The 14,157-nt window shown below is 38.5% G+C and overlaps 1 protein-coding gene across 13 annotated transcripts in view; it reads left to right on the top strand.

Moving 5' to 3' along the window:
- CCDC15 (coiled-coil domain containing 15) overlaps nucleotides 1-14,157 on the top strand; it is a 79,785-nt gene that overhangs the window by 12,778 nt on the left and 52,850 nt on the right. For 2 of the 13 annotated variants that reach the window (XM_046014129.1, XM_046014130.1), the window contains exons 5-14: nucleotides 497-610; nucleotides 3,161-3,229; nucleotides 5,419-5,538; nucleotides 6,260-6,892; nucleotides 7,461-7,583; nucleotides 7,833-7,955; nucleotides 8,523-8,645; nucleotides 9,588-9,662; nucleotides 9,982-10,104; nucleotides 10,591-10,713. In XM_046014129.1, coding sequence (XP_045870085.1) covers nucleotides 497-610; nucleotides 3,161-3,229; nucleotides 5,419-5,538; nucleotides 6,260-6,892; nucleotides 7,461-7,583; nucleotides 7,833-7,955; nucleotides 8,523-8,645; nucleotides 9,588-9,662; nucleotides 9,982-10,104; nucleotides 10,591-10,713 — 1,626 coding nt within the window. Of the gene's footprint in view, nucleotides 1-496; nucleotides 611-3,160; nucleotides 3,230-5,418; nucleotides 5,539-6,259; nucleotides 6,893-7,460; nucleotides 7,584-7,832; nucleotides 7,956-8,522; nucleotides 8,646-9,587; nucleotides 9,663-9,981; nucleotides 10,127-10,590; nucleotides 10,714-14,157 lie in introns of all 13 variants that reach the window. The other 11 variants (XR_006819874.1, XM_046014132.1, XM_046014131.1 and 8 more) reach the window with 11 other exon arrangements.

The following is a 14,157-nucleotide window of genomic DNA, read 5'->3' as shown; positions in this document are numbered from 1 at the left end:
TTAGAAGTCTTCCTCTTAGCAGAATAAAGAATAATGTTTCAAGCTGACTTCTCTGGCTGGAGGTGTAGACCTTTAAAGGTTTTATTTATTTATTTGACAGAGAGAGATCACAAGTAGGCAGAGCAGCTGGCAGAGAGAGAGGGGGATGCAGGCTCCCCGCTGAGCAGGGAGCCCGATGTGGGACTCTCAGGTTCTGAGAGTTCAAACTCTCAGGTTCTGATATTTTTGTGTACATTCTTAGCACAAAGCATATGTTGGTAAAAAACAATTTGAATAACAGCACTTAAATCAAGTTATGAAATGTAGTATTTTAGAATAATGAAAATCATGTTAAAATACTATCAGCAGAACAAAGCCTCCTTTGCAGGTAATCCTCTTGTTTTAGGTCTGGCATTTTTTAATAATAGGGGCCTTTTTTCCTGTTGGAACACTTAGTGAATTCGGTATTAAAACTTTAGCCTGTTTTTGTTTGCTCTTTTTTCCCTTTTCCGGGCAGCTTAGTCAAACCATGAAACAGGCCCGTCACCGGCTGGCATCCTTTAAGACTGTGAATAAAAAAAATGCGTCAGTGTTTCCAGACAGTAGAAGGAAAACCTCTCCCTCGCAAGAGGTAAATTAATTTCTAATAAATTATTTTAAAAAGTACAGATAAAGATTTATTTATATCTCAACATTATTTAAAGCTGTAAAAGTAATTAGAAATAACCTGAAATATCCAATAGTAGGGAATGGTTAAAAAATTATGGTGTATCCACATATAGCTATTCTAAAAATGATCATGCTTTCATGATATGAAGACAAGGGAAAGTGTGATACAAAGTTAAGTGAAAAAAGTAGGATACAAGATTATATACAATATATTCTAAATTAAAAAAACTTTATTCAGCCAACATTTATGGAATGATTTTAGTTGCCAGGCATTGTTCTAGAAGCAGGACTTGGAGTAGAGAAAAGATAGATAAAAATCCCACAAGGAGCTTCTGTGCTTGTAGGGAAGCAAATAATAAACAAGCAAATAAATGTAGAATATAATTTCAAATGATAAGTGTATAAAAAAATAAAGCAAAATAAAGAGATTGGGAGGGAATGCTGTGTGCGGAGACAAAAGCCTGGAAAGAAATGGACCAAGAGGTTAATGCTGATTATTTCTGGTTAGCATTATTATAGGTGATTTTTATTTTTTTCTCTCGGCTTTCTCTATTTTAAAAACTTTCCAGAATGCACATATTTTACTTTATAATCAAGAAAAAAAATACTGTTTTTTTAAGAAAAGAAACTCTTCTAATTCAGAATACAAGGTTAGAGTGAATGATTGGAACCTAAATGTGGAGCTAGACTTAAAAGGATACTTAAGGTGATACTTGTAAAATGACATTGTTCTGTGCCTATTTATTTCAGTGTCCACAAATTTGGATGCTAAAAACAAACTCATGTATTTTTCTGTGTTTACTCATTTTGGCATTAATTTCAAGTTTTGATAGGCAGCACCTAGTAAAATGGACCATTTCATATTCTTTGCTCTTTTTTTGGCCATGATCACCTCTGTCCCTTACTTAGTTCTTAGTTTTGCTTCCTAGATTATATATACACGTTATATTTTTTGTATTCTTTCCCTTAAGTATCTCAACACAACCACCAAAAACGTTTGTGTCTTTTATGTTTGCAGTTTGTAGAATACTAACTTACAATGTCTCCCCCTTCAGTGGTAACTAAGACATAGTTAAATATAAGAAACAAGCGGGCATGGGTGTGTGTGTCATATATGGCATTTTGTCGCAGATACATTCAGTATGGTTACCTTTTTCTAGCATTGCCATGTTATGACTCTCAAGATATTCTTTTGTACCTGGCTTCTTCTTCATGGCTGGTATTTTGGACAATTTTCATACCTATGGATTTGGCAACTCCAGTTTGTGACATTTGACTGACTCCAGAGTACTGTTAGAATGCAGTGATTGGACACATTCTAGTAAACCAGAAAAAAAGAGTTATCAGATCCTAGAGACTCATTTTTTTTTTTTTTTTAATAAACATATAATGTATTTTTATCCCCAGGAGTACAGGTCTGTGAATCGCCAGGTTTACACACTTTATAGCACTCACGATAGCACTTACCCTCCCCAATGTCCATAGCCCCCTCCCCCTCTCTCCCAATCCCACCTCCCCCCAGCAACCCCCAGTTTGTTTTGTGAGATTAAGAGTCGTCTACGGCCATACCACCCTGAACGCGCCCGATCTCGTCTGATCTCGGAAGCTAAGCAGGGTCGGGCCTGGTTAGTACTTGGATGGGAGATTAAGAGTCATTTATGGTTTGGAGACTCATATTTTATATTGTGTAAAACATGTTCAAACCTTTCAGTTGATGTTTTTCCAGAAAAAGTACTGCTTACAGGTTTGACTGAAATAATCATTCAGTAGAAGGGAAAAGGAATAAGTCTGGGATAACATCCTGTATAAACCAGTTTTATACATCAAAGATGCCATTTAAATCTAATTCATTATGATGATGGTGATGATGAATTCAGACTGACTGCTGCTTCCAAAGAATGCATGTGTATTTTTCAACTAAGACATTGAAAATACCTATTCCATAGAAGTGAGAATGGTAAAAGAAATCAGTGTAATTTTTTGTATTTCTTATATCAAGTATGTGGTCTTTCCCTCAGATCTGAACAGTTTTCTACCCCTCCCCTCCAGCTGTGTGAAGTGGAAATCTGCCAGTCAGAAAGGACATAATCTATAACCCAGCTGAACTCTGGTTTCATTTCCTTATTAGACTTATTTTTACTGACCTTAGAATCTGTCTGGTTGTTATTGTTATTCCAGATTTAGAGATACAAATAGAAGATATATTTGCTTGCACACTGTCAGGTCACCAAGGCAAAATCATAAGCCTCTTAAAATTGATCCTGGCTGGGATAGGAACAAATTGTCATTTATAAAGTTAATATATTCTAGCAGCCTATTTCACTCCATGTTTGTGTGTGAGTGATTTGTTTGTAAATCCGAAGTAGAACTCAACCACTTGTTTTTCTTTATTCTATATTAAACCACCCTCATCTGTTAAGATCATTCCAGATCTTTCACAAAAACTCAACTTAGTATCATGAGCATGTTGCTTTCTCTAGACCATCTATATTTGTATTATTTTTTTTTTCAGAAAGCACTTTGTAGGAAACCATCATCCCTCAAGATAAATACAGGAACAAGAAGACAGTTGACCTTTCAGGTCTGTCAAGGTCTTTGGTCTTTTAACTACTTTGCATTACCAGAAATTTATAGAAAATCAGGGAGGGCAATGTAAAGAACAAAGGGAAGGGTGCCTGGGTGCTGCATTGTTAAGCATCTGCCTTCAGCCCAGGTCATGATCCCAGGGTCCTGGGATTGAGCCCTGCATCCCTACTTCTGGGTCCCTGCTTGGCAGGAAGCCTGCTTCTCCCTCTCCCACTCCCCCTGCTTGTGTTCTCTCTCTTGCTGTGTCTCTCTCTGTCAAATAAATAAATAAAATCTTTAAGAAAATAAAAAAATTTTTTAAAAAGGGGAAAAAATGGCTTGTTAGAGCTGTCCACAGCTATTAAGTCTAGGCTTAAGGGTTAAGATTCTAATGTCCGGTATTTTTTTCCCCTAACAGTTCCATTGGGATATAATTTATATACCACACCGTTTACCCATTTAAAGTATACGTTTTGGGGGTGCCTGGGTGGCTCAGTGGGTTAAGCCTCTGCCTTCGGCTCGGGTCGTGATCCCGGCATCCTGGGATTGAGCCCCATATTGGGCTCCCTGCTTGGCGGGAAGCCTGCTTCTCCCTCTTCCACTCCCTGTGCTTGTGTTCCCTCTCTCACTGTGTCTCTCTCTGTCAAATAAATAAATAAAATCTTTAAAAAAAAAGTATACGTTTTGTATTGCATGGAGCACTGGGTGTGATGCATAAACTGAATCTTGGAACACTGAAAAAAATATAGATTTCAGTGGCTTTTAGTATATTCACCAGTTTGTACAATTGTCAACATAATCTAATTTAGAACACTTTCTTCACCCCTAAAAAAATCCTATTCCCAATAGCTGTCGCTTCCCATACCCTCCTTTCCCTACCCCCAGTCCTAAGCAATTACTAACCTACTTGCTGTCTGTATGGATTTGCTTATTCTGGACATTTCATCTAAATGGAATCATATAATATACAGTCTTTTGTGGCTGGCTTCTTTCACTTTGCATGTTTTCATTATGTTATAGAATGTATCAGTACTTCATTCCTTTTTATTCCCAAATAATATTCCTTTTGTGGCTATATCACATTTGGTATATGCATCCATCAGTTGATGGACTTCTAGGCTTTTGTGAATGACTGCGACAAACACTTATAAATGTGTTGTGTGGACATTCATTTCTTTAGTAATGGAATTTTGGGATCTTAGGCTAACTCTATGTTTAATAGTTTGAGGAACTGCCAAGCTGTTTTCCATCAGCAATATATGTGGGTTCCAATTCCCCACATCCTCACCAATACTTATTATTGTCCATCTTTTTTATTATAACCATCCTACTGATGTGAGGTGGTACCTCACTGTACTTTCGATTTGTGTTTTCCTGATGACTTATGATCTTGAGTATCTTTTCACGTACTATTCACCCATTTATATGTCTCTTATGGAGATAATGTCTATTCAGATGTGTCCATTTTTTAATTGGGGTATTTAGCTTTTTTATTATTGAGTTATAAGTGTTCTTTATGTATTCTGGATACATGTCCCTTATCAGGTACACATGATTTGCAAATATTTTTGTCCCATTCTGTAGGTTGTCATTTCACTTTCTTAATGCTATCTTTTATATAAAATTTTTAATTCTGGTGTTGTTTAATTTATCTATTTTTTGTGTTGCTTGTGCTTTTGATGTAGTATTTAGTAAATCATTGCTTAATTTAAAGTCATCAATAATTTCTGCTATGTGTCCTAAAAATTTTATAATTTTAGTTCTTGCATTTAAGCCTATAACCTTTGTTGAGTAAATTTTTATATGTGGTGAGGAAGTGTTTTAACTTAATTCTTTTCCATGTAGATACCCACTTGTCCCAGTACCATTTGTGGAAAACTATTCTTTTTCCATTGAATTTTCTTGCCACTCTTGTTGAAAACCAGTTGACTGAGAGTTTATCGATGTCTTAATACTATCTTCTGAGATCCATGAACATGGGATGTCTTTCCATTTATTTAGATCTTTTTAAATTTCTTTCAACAGTGTTTTACAGTTTTCATTATATAGTCTTATGCTTCTTTTGTAAATATTTTTATAATATTTGATTATATTGACCTACCAAATTATATTAATAGCGTGCTGAGTCCCAGGATTTTATTGTAATCACGTTGTTTCTACCTGTAATAGATACTTTTTTTCATTGTTGATTGTGTCATTTTGTAGGAACATGACTCTGAGGAATCTTCCTCTATTACGACAGATAAGGAGACAGAAAATTTGTTTTGGGAAGACCAACATTCTCTCCTTTCTGAAGACAGGGACAAATCTTCCAGCAGAGTTCAGGTAAAGCAGAGTGAAAGGAGATCATATAATAGAAGTTAAACTAAGTGTGATTTGGGTTGCCATATTGTACTAGTTTGGGAATATAGGTTTAGGTTCTGTTAAGTTGAGCAAAGATGAAAATTTCCTGTTTTATTCTAGTAATTTGTTTGACTACAGTATCTTTTTTTATTTTTTTTTATTTTTATTATTTAAAGATTTTATTTATTTGAAAGAGAGCAAGAGAAAGAGAGCATGAGCAAGCACAAGCAGGGGGAGCAGCAGGCAGAGGGAGAGGGAGACATAGGTTCCCCAGTGGCAGTGAGCCTGACACAGGGTTAAATTCCAGGACCCTGGGATCATGCCCTGAGCTGAAGGGAGACACTTAACCCACTGAGCCACCCAGGTGCCCCTTTGTCTTTTTTTCTAAGATTTTATTTATTTATTTGGAAGAGAGTGAGAAAGAGAGAGAGAGCACAAGACTGAAAGAGAAAGCATGAGCAGGGGGAGGGGCAGATAGAGAGGGAAAGGCAGGCTCCCCACTAAGGAGGGAGCCTGCCACGGGGCTCTCAGTTTCAGGACCCTGGGATCATGACCTGAGCTGAAGGCAGATGCTTAACCCACTGAGCTACCCAGGAGCCCCTAACTACCGTATCTTTTTGAGATTATTTTAGGAATCTTGGGGAAAACCTAGAGTGTTGCTACTACCTGGCATTCTATGTTTGATGTTTATGTTCACTTTTAGAAAGTACAGTTCAAAAATCCATTATTTGCCGTGATGAAAGAGGAAGAACAAAAGCAATTAGATCTTCAGGGCCTTCAGGATATTCTGCCAGAAGCCCAGGATTATCTTCCGGAAGGCCAAGGTGATCTGCTGGAAGCTGAGGGTGATTTGACAGGAGTCCAGAGTGTTGCGCTAGAAGCTGAGAGTGTTGAACCAGAAGCCAAGAGTGTTGAGCCAAAGCTCAGTATCCCAGCTATTGAGCTGGAAAGCCAAGCTGTTGAGCCCAAAGCACAGCCCATTGAGCCTAAAGCCCAGGCAGTTAAGATAAAAACTCAGGGTATTATGCCAGAAGCCCAGAATATTGAACTAGAAGATGAGAGTATTGTGTCTGAAGTCCAGGATTTGCTACCCAAAGAACAGCATGTTCTTCCCAAAGACCAGAATATTCTACCGAGATGTCAGGACCAGGACTTTCTACTTAAAGACCAGAATTTTCTACCGAAAGACCAGAATATTCTACCCGAATGTCAGGACCAGCATTTTCCACCCAAAGACCATCATGTGCTCCCCGAAGACCAGAATAGTCAATCTAAATTTCAGGACCAGGATTTTCTACCAAAAGACCAGCATCAGCATTTTCTAACCAGAGAGCAGGTAAAACAGAGTGGAAAGGAGATTTAATAAGAAGAAATATCTACTTAAATTTTGGAGTGGGATTTGTGAGGACTAAATTGCAGCTGATTTGGAGAGTCATAGTTGGAAAAAATAGTTTCCTCATAAATTCCTCCGAAGTCTGGGTTTCTCATTAAATGTTAAAGTATTATCAGCAGCACATTACCACTTAATTGACAATTTACTTTTTTTAAAAATCTTTATTAGGAAAAATATTTCTAGCAGCCATTATCCGCTTTGACAGCTGAAAGATGGAAAAGGGAGTGGCCCACAAGTGTGCAACAGTATCTTTTACTACTCAGGTTCCAAGTTCAGCCCTCCAGCAGAGATCAGTTAGGCCAAAAATAAGAAGAAAGGGACCAACAGGAAGCAAATTACATAGGGCTATAACTGGGCTTATGTGGAACAGAATATAGTGTTTTCTTCTTTTGTATATCATGTTCAGTTATATTCTGACCTCAGTTAATGCCAGAATTCTCACTGCAGCCTAAAGTATTGGTTAACCTGTCTTTCTTAACTGAACAATTGGTATTTTGTGTTCTTTCTTTAGGAAACAGGTTTGAAGCAGCCAGCATCAATTTTGATAGGCCCAAGAGGGAGAGAGGCGTTTCCTCTGGATGTCCATCAGGATCTTCCACCCAGGCATCAAGATCAGACTTCCACCAGGGACAAGGTAGAACAGAAAAAAGGAGAGAGACCAACAGGAACTGAATTGTTCAGGGTTTTAGTTTGGAACTTGCAAAGGTTGTTCTCAGCTAGACTTTGCAAATGACAAAAAGTATGGCTTTCTGCTTTATTCCATATTTCACACTATCTTGAGTTAGAAAAATTACTGTAAGGCCCTCAATAAAGCCTGTAGTATTACTACGATCGTATTATTCCTATTGGACAGCTTATAATTAGTGGTTTTGTTTTCTTTTAGAAAGTACGCTTCAAGGAGTCATATTCTGATGTGTCAAGTGAAAAAGGAAGAGAAGACTATTCTCTGGCAGGTTATCAGTATCTGCCTCCTAAACTCCAGGACCAGACCTTCATCAGAGATCAGGTAAAGCAGAATAAAAAGGAGATAAATAGGAGATAAAGTAACTGGATTATATATATTCTCAAAAATTGATAATGTGAAGTAGAGAAACAGGTGCAAAAGACCCTGGTCTGATGAACTGTATCAGCCAAATCAGTTCTGTCATTTAGAAGGTTGATAAATCACATTCACATTCTTATTGTAGAATCAAACTATTTTAATTTACTAAGATTATGCTACAACTTCTGCTGAAGCCCACACAGTATAACCACAAACACGCTGTCCCTACATGAACAGTGTAGGAAGATGTGGCAGATCCTAAATTACTTAACATATGGGGAGTTTGTCAGACTACTCTGTCCATGGTTTAAGGTTAAAAATTCAGGTCTGCAGAGTTGAGCTAAAACTGTTGCATCCCCCCCCCCAAAAAAAAGGCATAAAATCAAAATATTATGTACTTGTTCAAGTTAAAATGTATCAGATTATCCTCACCTGGTACCATTTCCCTGGAGTTCTCGTTGAAACCTACGATACTATGATTAGCTTGTTGCCCTGGTCAGACAGTTTGCTTTTTTATCTTTATTCCTTTAGAACATGTTTGTCAAGCAACTGCCATCTTTTATGAGAGCAGAGAGAGTGAGCGATGAATTGCCTCTGGAGTATCGTCAGTATGTTGAACCTAAAACCCGGGACCGAGCTTCCCCTAGAGAACAGGTAGAGCAGAATACAGGGGGAAGACTTTCCTTCCTAAAAGCATAACAGAGACGAAATGACTTAAGATTTGGGTTGAAGCTTCTCAAGCTAGTTCTGAGGTAGGCTACATAGAATTAAAGCTTCTAGAGTAAGGCAAAGAGCCTAACATTTTCAGTTATTTCAAAATGTGCCAGACCTAGTCTGTCCAGGTGAGAAAGCATATTTGTCATTTGGGTTGGCCAAAAGACAGGGTTTGTATAATATTGATTGGTTAACAGTAGATCATTCTACATAAACTCACATCCTGGAGCATATTTGACTTTCTGCATTTAGCTTTACAAATACTGAAGAGCTTCACCTCTTGGCCAGCTGAAGCAGTACATCAAACCAAACATTCTGCTCTACCAGTTTGCACACCAGTAATGAGGAAGGATTAAAACAAGCCGTTTCCCGCCACAGAGCAATCTGTACTTTACCACTGCCAGCTAGTGTTTGTGCATGGAGTTTCTGGGGACATCTAGTAGGTGTACTTGTAGAAATGACACAAGATTGTTTCCTGGCTGTACCTTGGGAAAATGCTAGCAACATTACAAAAATATTTCTTCCAAGCGTATTATTGAATAAAGAGTTACCCCATGCAAAAACAAAACAAAACAAAGGACCAGAATAATCTGGGATTTGCTTTAAAATAGTCTGGGGAAAAAAGTAGGGAAAGAGAGAGATGGAAAAAAAATTACTAATTATTGAAGTTGGGGGGATAGGTATCTTGGGATCCATTATACATTTTCGTTGCTACTTTAATTTCTATTTGGGAATTTTGTATTAACACATGCAGGCACACCTGCACACCAGCTCTGTTATGTTATCCTCGCCTAGCATCATTATTTTGGAGTTGTCACTGATGTCATTAGTTGTCAGTAATCATTTCTGCTTAGACAGTTTTGTATTTTGTTATTCCTTTAGAGCAAGTATATCAAGCAGCCCTCATCTTATGAGAAATGGGAGATTGAAAGAAGAATTCCTTCTGGGGCGCCATCAGTATGTTTCATCCAGTGTTTAAGATCTTGCCTCTCTGGGGAATAAGTAGAGCAGAGTATAGTGAGGAATAAGTAGCAGAGAATAAATTGCTTAGGTTTTGGCTTAAGTTTAACAGGGAAATATAGTAACTACTTATGGGTTTAGTGTTAAGGTCAGTAAATAGTGGGCAGAGCTATCCCGTCCCCTAGTTCTGTGATGTTTCATACCATTCTGACCTGTGGAAACCACTTCCGGCCTCTCCACTGAGGCTTTTATCATTGCCTGGGCATGATGCTTCTGCTTTGACAATTGATGTTCAGTGTTGGTGTTGTCTTTTTAGCACAGGAACTATGGACAGGCCTTACATAATGTGACAGATGAGAGATGGAGAAAGGAGTTACTTCCGGAGCGCCACAAATATGTTTTTCATGATATCCAGGATCCAGGTTCAGCCAGAGAGCAGGTAGAGCAGAGTGCAGTGAAAAGTAAGCAACAGAAAGTAAATCAGTTAGCATTTGATCTGGGCTTGCCAGAGCTGTACTTCTAACAGCAGTGCTGGGGCTGCTGCTGCTGCTGGTAGTGTTCTCTTCTTAATCCTGTTAATAAGAGTTGTAACAGCTTGCATTTGGTAAGCACTTTCCAGAACCAGAATAGTTCTAGAACTTTGTATCCATTGTCCCATTTCTTATTCTCACAATCATCTGGGGAGATAGATACTGTGATTATCCTTGTTTTATAGCTGAAGAAACTTATGATTGCCTTGTGGATACAGTTGAGACCCATAATAGTGGCAAGGAGTGTAATGTCTACTTTTATGCTCTAATGTATCAGACTGTTGTAATAGACCTGTATAGAGTAGGTCAGGGCTATCACTGCAGTCTACAGTATTTTTACTAGCATTATGTCACTGCTCACATACTTTGTTGACTGCTTTTGTGGTTTTTTTTAGAGCTTATACTTCAGAAGGCAGCCATCTGTTGGGACAGCTGAAAGATGGCGAGAGGATTTGCTTCTGGATGACCATCAGCATCTGCCAGCCAAGCACCAGAGAGGGGCTTCCAGCAAAAGACAGGTAGAGTATGAGTAATGGAATTTAGATAGGATCATAGGTACATACAGAACTGGGAGTGGTAAGGCTGAGCAAAAATCAGATTCTTGTTTTATTTCATAGTGTGTAAAACTTATCCTGACCCAAGATTACTTTAGTGCTCTCACTGAAACCGAGGATATTGGAAAAACTCTATTTTATATGTATGTTCTTTTATAAGAGGTGTATTTCTGATGGCCATTGTCTTTTATGGCAGGAGAGGGGAAGAAATGAGTGGTTTCTGAGGGAGAGGGGGTCAGGAGGCTCTTCCACCCAGTGGCCAGGCCTAGATCTCCGTCAGTAAGCTGTTAGAGCATAAGATGGCATCACCAAGAAATTAGCTGTTCAGAGTGTAAGCTGGAGCTTATTCAGGCTATATTGTCTGAGCTTCAATGTACTGAGTTAAGATCTGTGGTTTTTCAAGAAAACGTTACAGCAATCTGGCTTCCTAAGATTCCTCCATGGCTTAACTGAAGTCTGGTGTATTCCCACTAGAATGTGTCACTGTCCAAGTAATTTCTGTCTTGTGATTTTATGTTATTTTAACAACAGAGCCTTTGGGCAACCGGTGTTGTTAGGATATATAAAAGAGACAAAAAGACATTTCCTCTTGGCTCTTTTATAAGAGCAGAAGAAAAGGAGCATAAAGACAAAATAGGATTTGGGCTGAGATTTTCAGGACAACACTGTAGCTCTTTTGTAATTTTTAGTTTGTCTCTTTGAGGTTGGCCTAAAGGTACACTGTCACGTTTTATTCTACATTGGCACTTATATGTCCTGAAGTGTGCTAGGCTCTTTCCTACCTCAGATCTGTAGCATATGTTGTTTCCTTTGCCTGGATATCCTTCTCTTTTTTCTTCACAAAACTGGTCACTTTTCATCCTTCAGGTTTCAGCATAAATACCTTTTGTTCTGACCACCTTATCAAAAATAGGTCTCCTCTCTTTTTTGTTTTCCTCTATCCTTGCATTCTCTTTCCTTCTCAGTACACAAGACAGTTTATAATAATTCATTGATTTAACATGTTTTCCACTGGTCTGTAAGCTTTATGAAGAGAGGTACCACCCCTGATATGTTTACCAGTGTATGGGCAGCCTGTATAGTACAGTGCCTGGTACCTAATAGTCTCTTGCTAAATATGTTTTGAATTAGTCAATCAATCAAACATTTACTGAATACCTTGTTAGGTGTTAGCCATTATTTAGGTGCTAAATATCAAAGATACAGTTGTGAATCAGATACAGAACTCAAATTTCAGACAGTCTAAAGAAGAGAGACTGACACATAAGCAGATAATTATGAAGCAACATAATTAATGATAGAGGGGGCATAGGGTATTAACTGAGCACAGAAGAGGCATACCTCACTGACTATTTGCTTGAGGATGTGCTGCCTTGGTTTTCCCTCTGCCATACAAGCCCGATCCCCTGGGACAGTCCTTCTCCTTGTAGGCTCCTGAAATAATCCAGCCTTATTGGAAAAAAAAAACATTTTAATAGTGTAGATTTAGATCACAGTCATACCTGGGGCTTATAGTCATAGCTGCTTAGCATTTTTCTTGCTTGCCCTTTGTCAGCTCCCCCTCCTGTGGCCCACACTAATAATAGTAAACCTTAAATACTTTGTAAAGTTCTTGCTACATCCCCATACTCTCGGGACTTTCATGAAGAAAATAGAAACCATCATGCACTAACTCCCTCAGCCATTTGTGTTTTTTTTTTTTTTTAAAGATTTTATTTATTTATTTGACAGAGAGAGATCACAAGTAGACAGAGAGGCAGGCAGAGAGAGAGAGAGAGAGGGAAGCAGGCTCGCCGCTGAGCAGAGAGCCCGATGCGGGACTCGATCCCAGGACCCTGAGATCATGACCTGAGCCGAAGGCAGCGGCTTAACCCACTGAGCCACCCAGGCGCCCAGCCATTTGTTTTTTTGACATTCTCACCTATTCATACTATGTCAGAAGAAGAGTTATCTGTCCTTGGACCATGTTCTGGATTCTCTTGCCATCCTTTCTTCTGGGTCCAGTTTTGAATATTATATTGTGAGAATCTGGCTTCTGTTGAAATCCTCTGAAGAATGTTGCATCTTTTGTTTATTTGTTCTAACAGGCAATCAGCCTGGTTAAGTTTATATTAGAAGTTCTTTCTCACCTTCCGTGAAGAGTGGCTCGAGCATTAGTTCAGTTTTCATAGCCTTCATTATATTCCTTTAGATCCATCCCATGCATGCACAACTTAGGTGTGATTTGGGGACATATGCCAATTCATACACAGGTTTAAGGAATTCAGTTTTCTAGCTCATTCCTTCTCAGGATGCCCAACCCCTACACTCTCCAAATACCACAGGCCACATTTCCTGGAATCTTTAGTTAGAATCAGTGAGACAGAGAGGTCCATAGTAAGCTTACTCCTGGCCCAGTGCTGAAAGTCTGGTTTTTCTTACATTTTTCAAAGCAGAAAATGTTTTCATTTTTATTGTAGCAAAAGTAAACACAAACAAAAAGAAAAAATTACCCAAAATTCCAGAAATAACTATCATCAGTCTCTGCTGTGTATCATTTTCAGATTGTATTCAGTCAGTTCTTGTTATTCATGGTAGTTATATAAAGTTGTCACATTGCAGTAGTGAATACTAAACCACTGTTCCTAGGGAAGATACAGAATTAGTTTTTTGTGAGCCCCTGATCATGTTTTGGTCACTCATCAATACCTAACTTTATTTTATGTGAATTTCTGTTTAAAGACACCTATTTAATACATAATGTTGATTTATTAACATAGACTCAGAGCCAGTAACACTGTAACTTATTCCTGAATGCTTACTTCATACATGTATTTTCTCCGTAAGGTATCAAAGCCTTCTTATGCTTAAGAATACTAGATAGTACTTCAGCACTGCTTGGAAGCCATTTTATTTTATTCTGTCTTTTATTTTTATTTCTTTAAAAAAGATGATATATTTTAAATGGAGGAACCTGGGTGGCTCAATCATTAAGTGTCTGCCTTCGGCTCGGGTCATGATCCCAGGGTCCTGGGAAATGAGTCCTGCATTGGGCTCCCTGTTCAGCTGGAAGCCTGCTTCTCTCTCTCCCTGCTGTGTTCCCTCTCTCACTATGTCTCTCCCTGTTAAAAAAATTAAAAAGATTATGTATTTTAGAGAGAGAGAACAAGTGAGGGAGCCAGGAGAAGGGCAGAGGGAGAAGGAGAGAAATCTGCAGGCAGACTACCCACTGAGCTCAGAGCCTATGCAATCTGGGGCTCTGTCCCAGGACCCTGAGATCATGACCTGAGCTGAAATCAAGAGTCAGATGCTCAACTGACGCCCTGGGAGCCATTTTAAATAGTGAAATCTCCAAGAAAAAGCACAAAAATGCAAAAACCTTGGCACTAAATAGACCTTGAAAAGGTCTGTTTACAGTTTGAAGTCTGA

The sequence above is a fragment of the Meles meles genome, chromosome 8, assembly GCF_922984935.1.
Source record: "Meles meles chromosome 8, mMelMel3.1 paternal haplotype, whole genome shotgun sequence".
Lineage (NCBI taxonomy): Eukaryota > Metazoa > Chordata > Mammalia > Carnivora > Mustelidae > Meles > Meles meles.
This window is presented reverse-complemented; position numbering and strand designations above follow the sequence as displayed.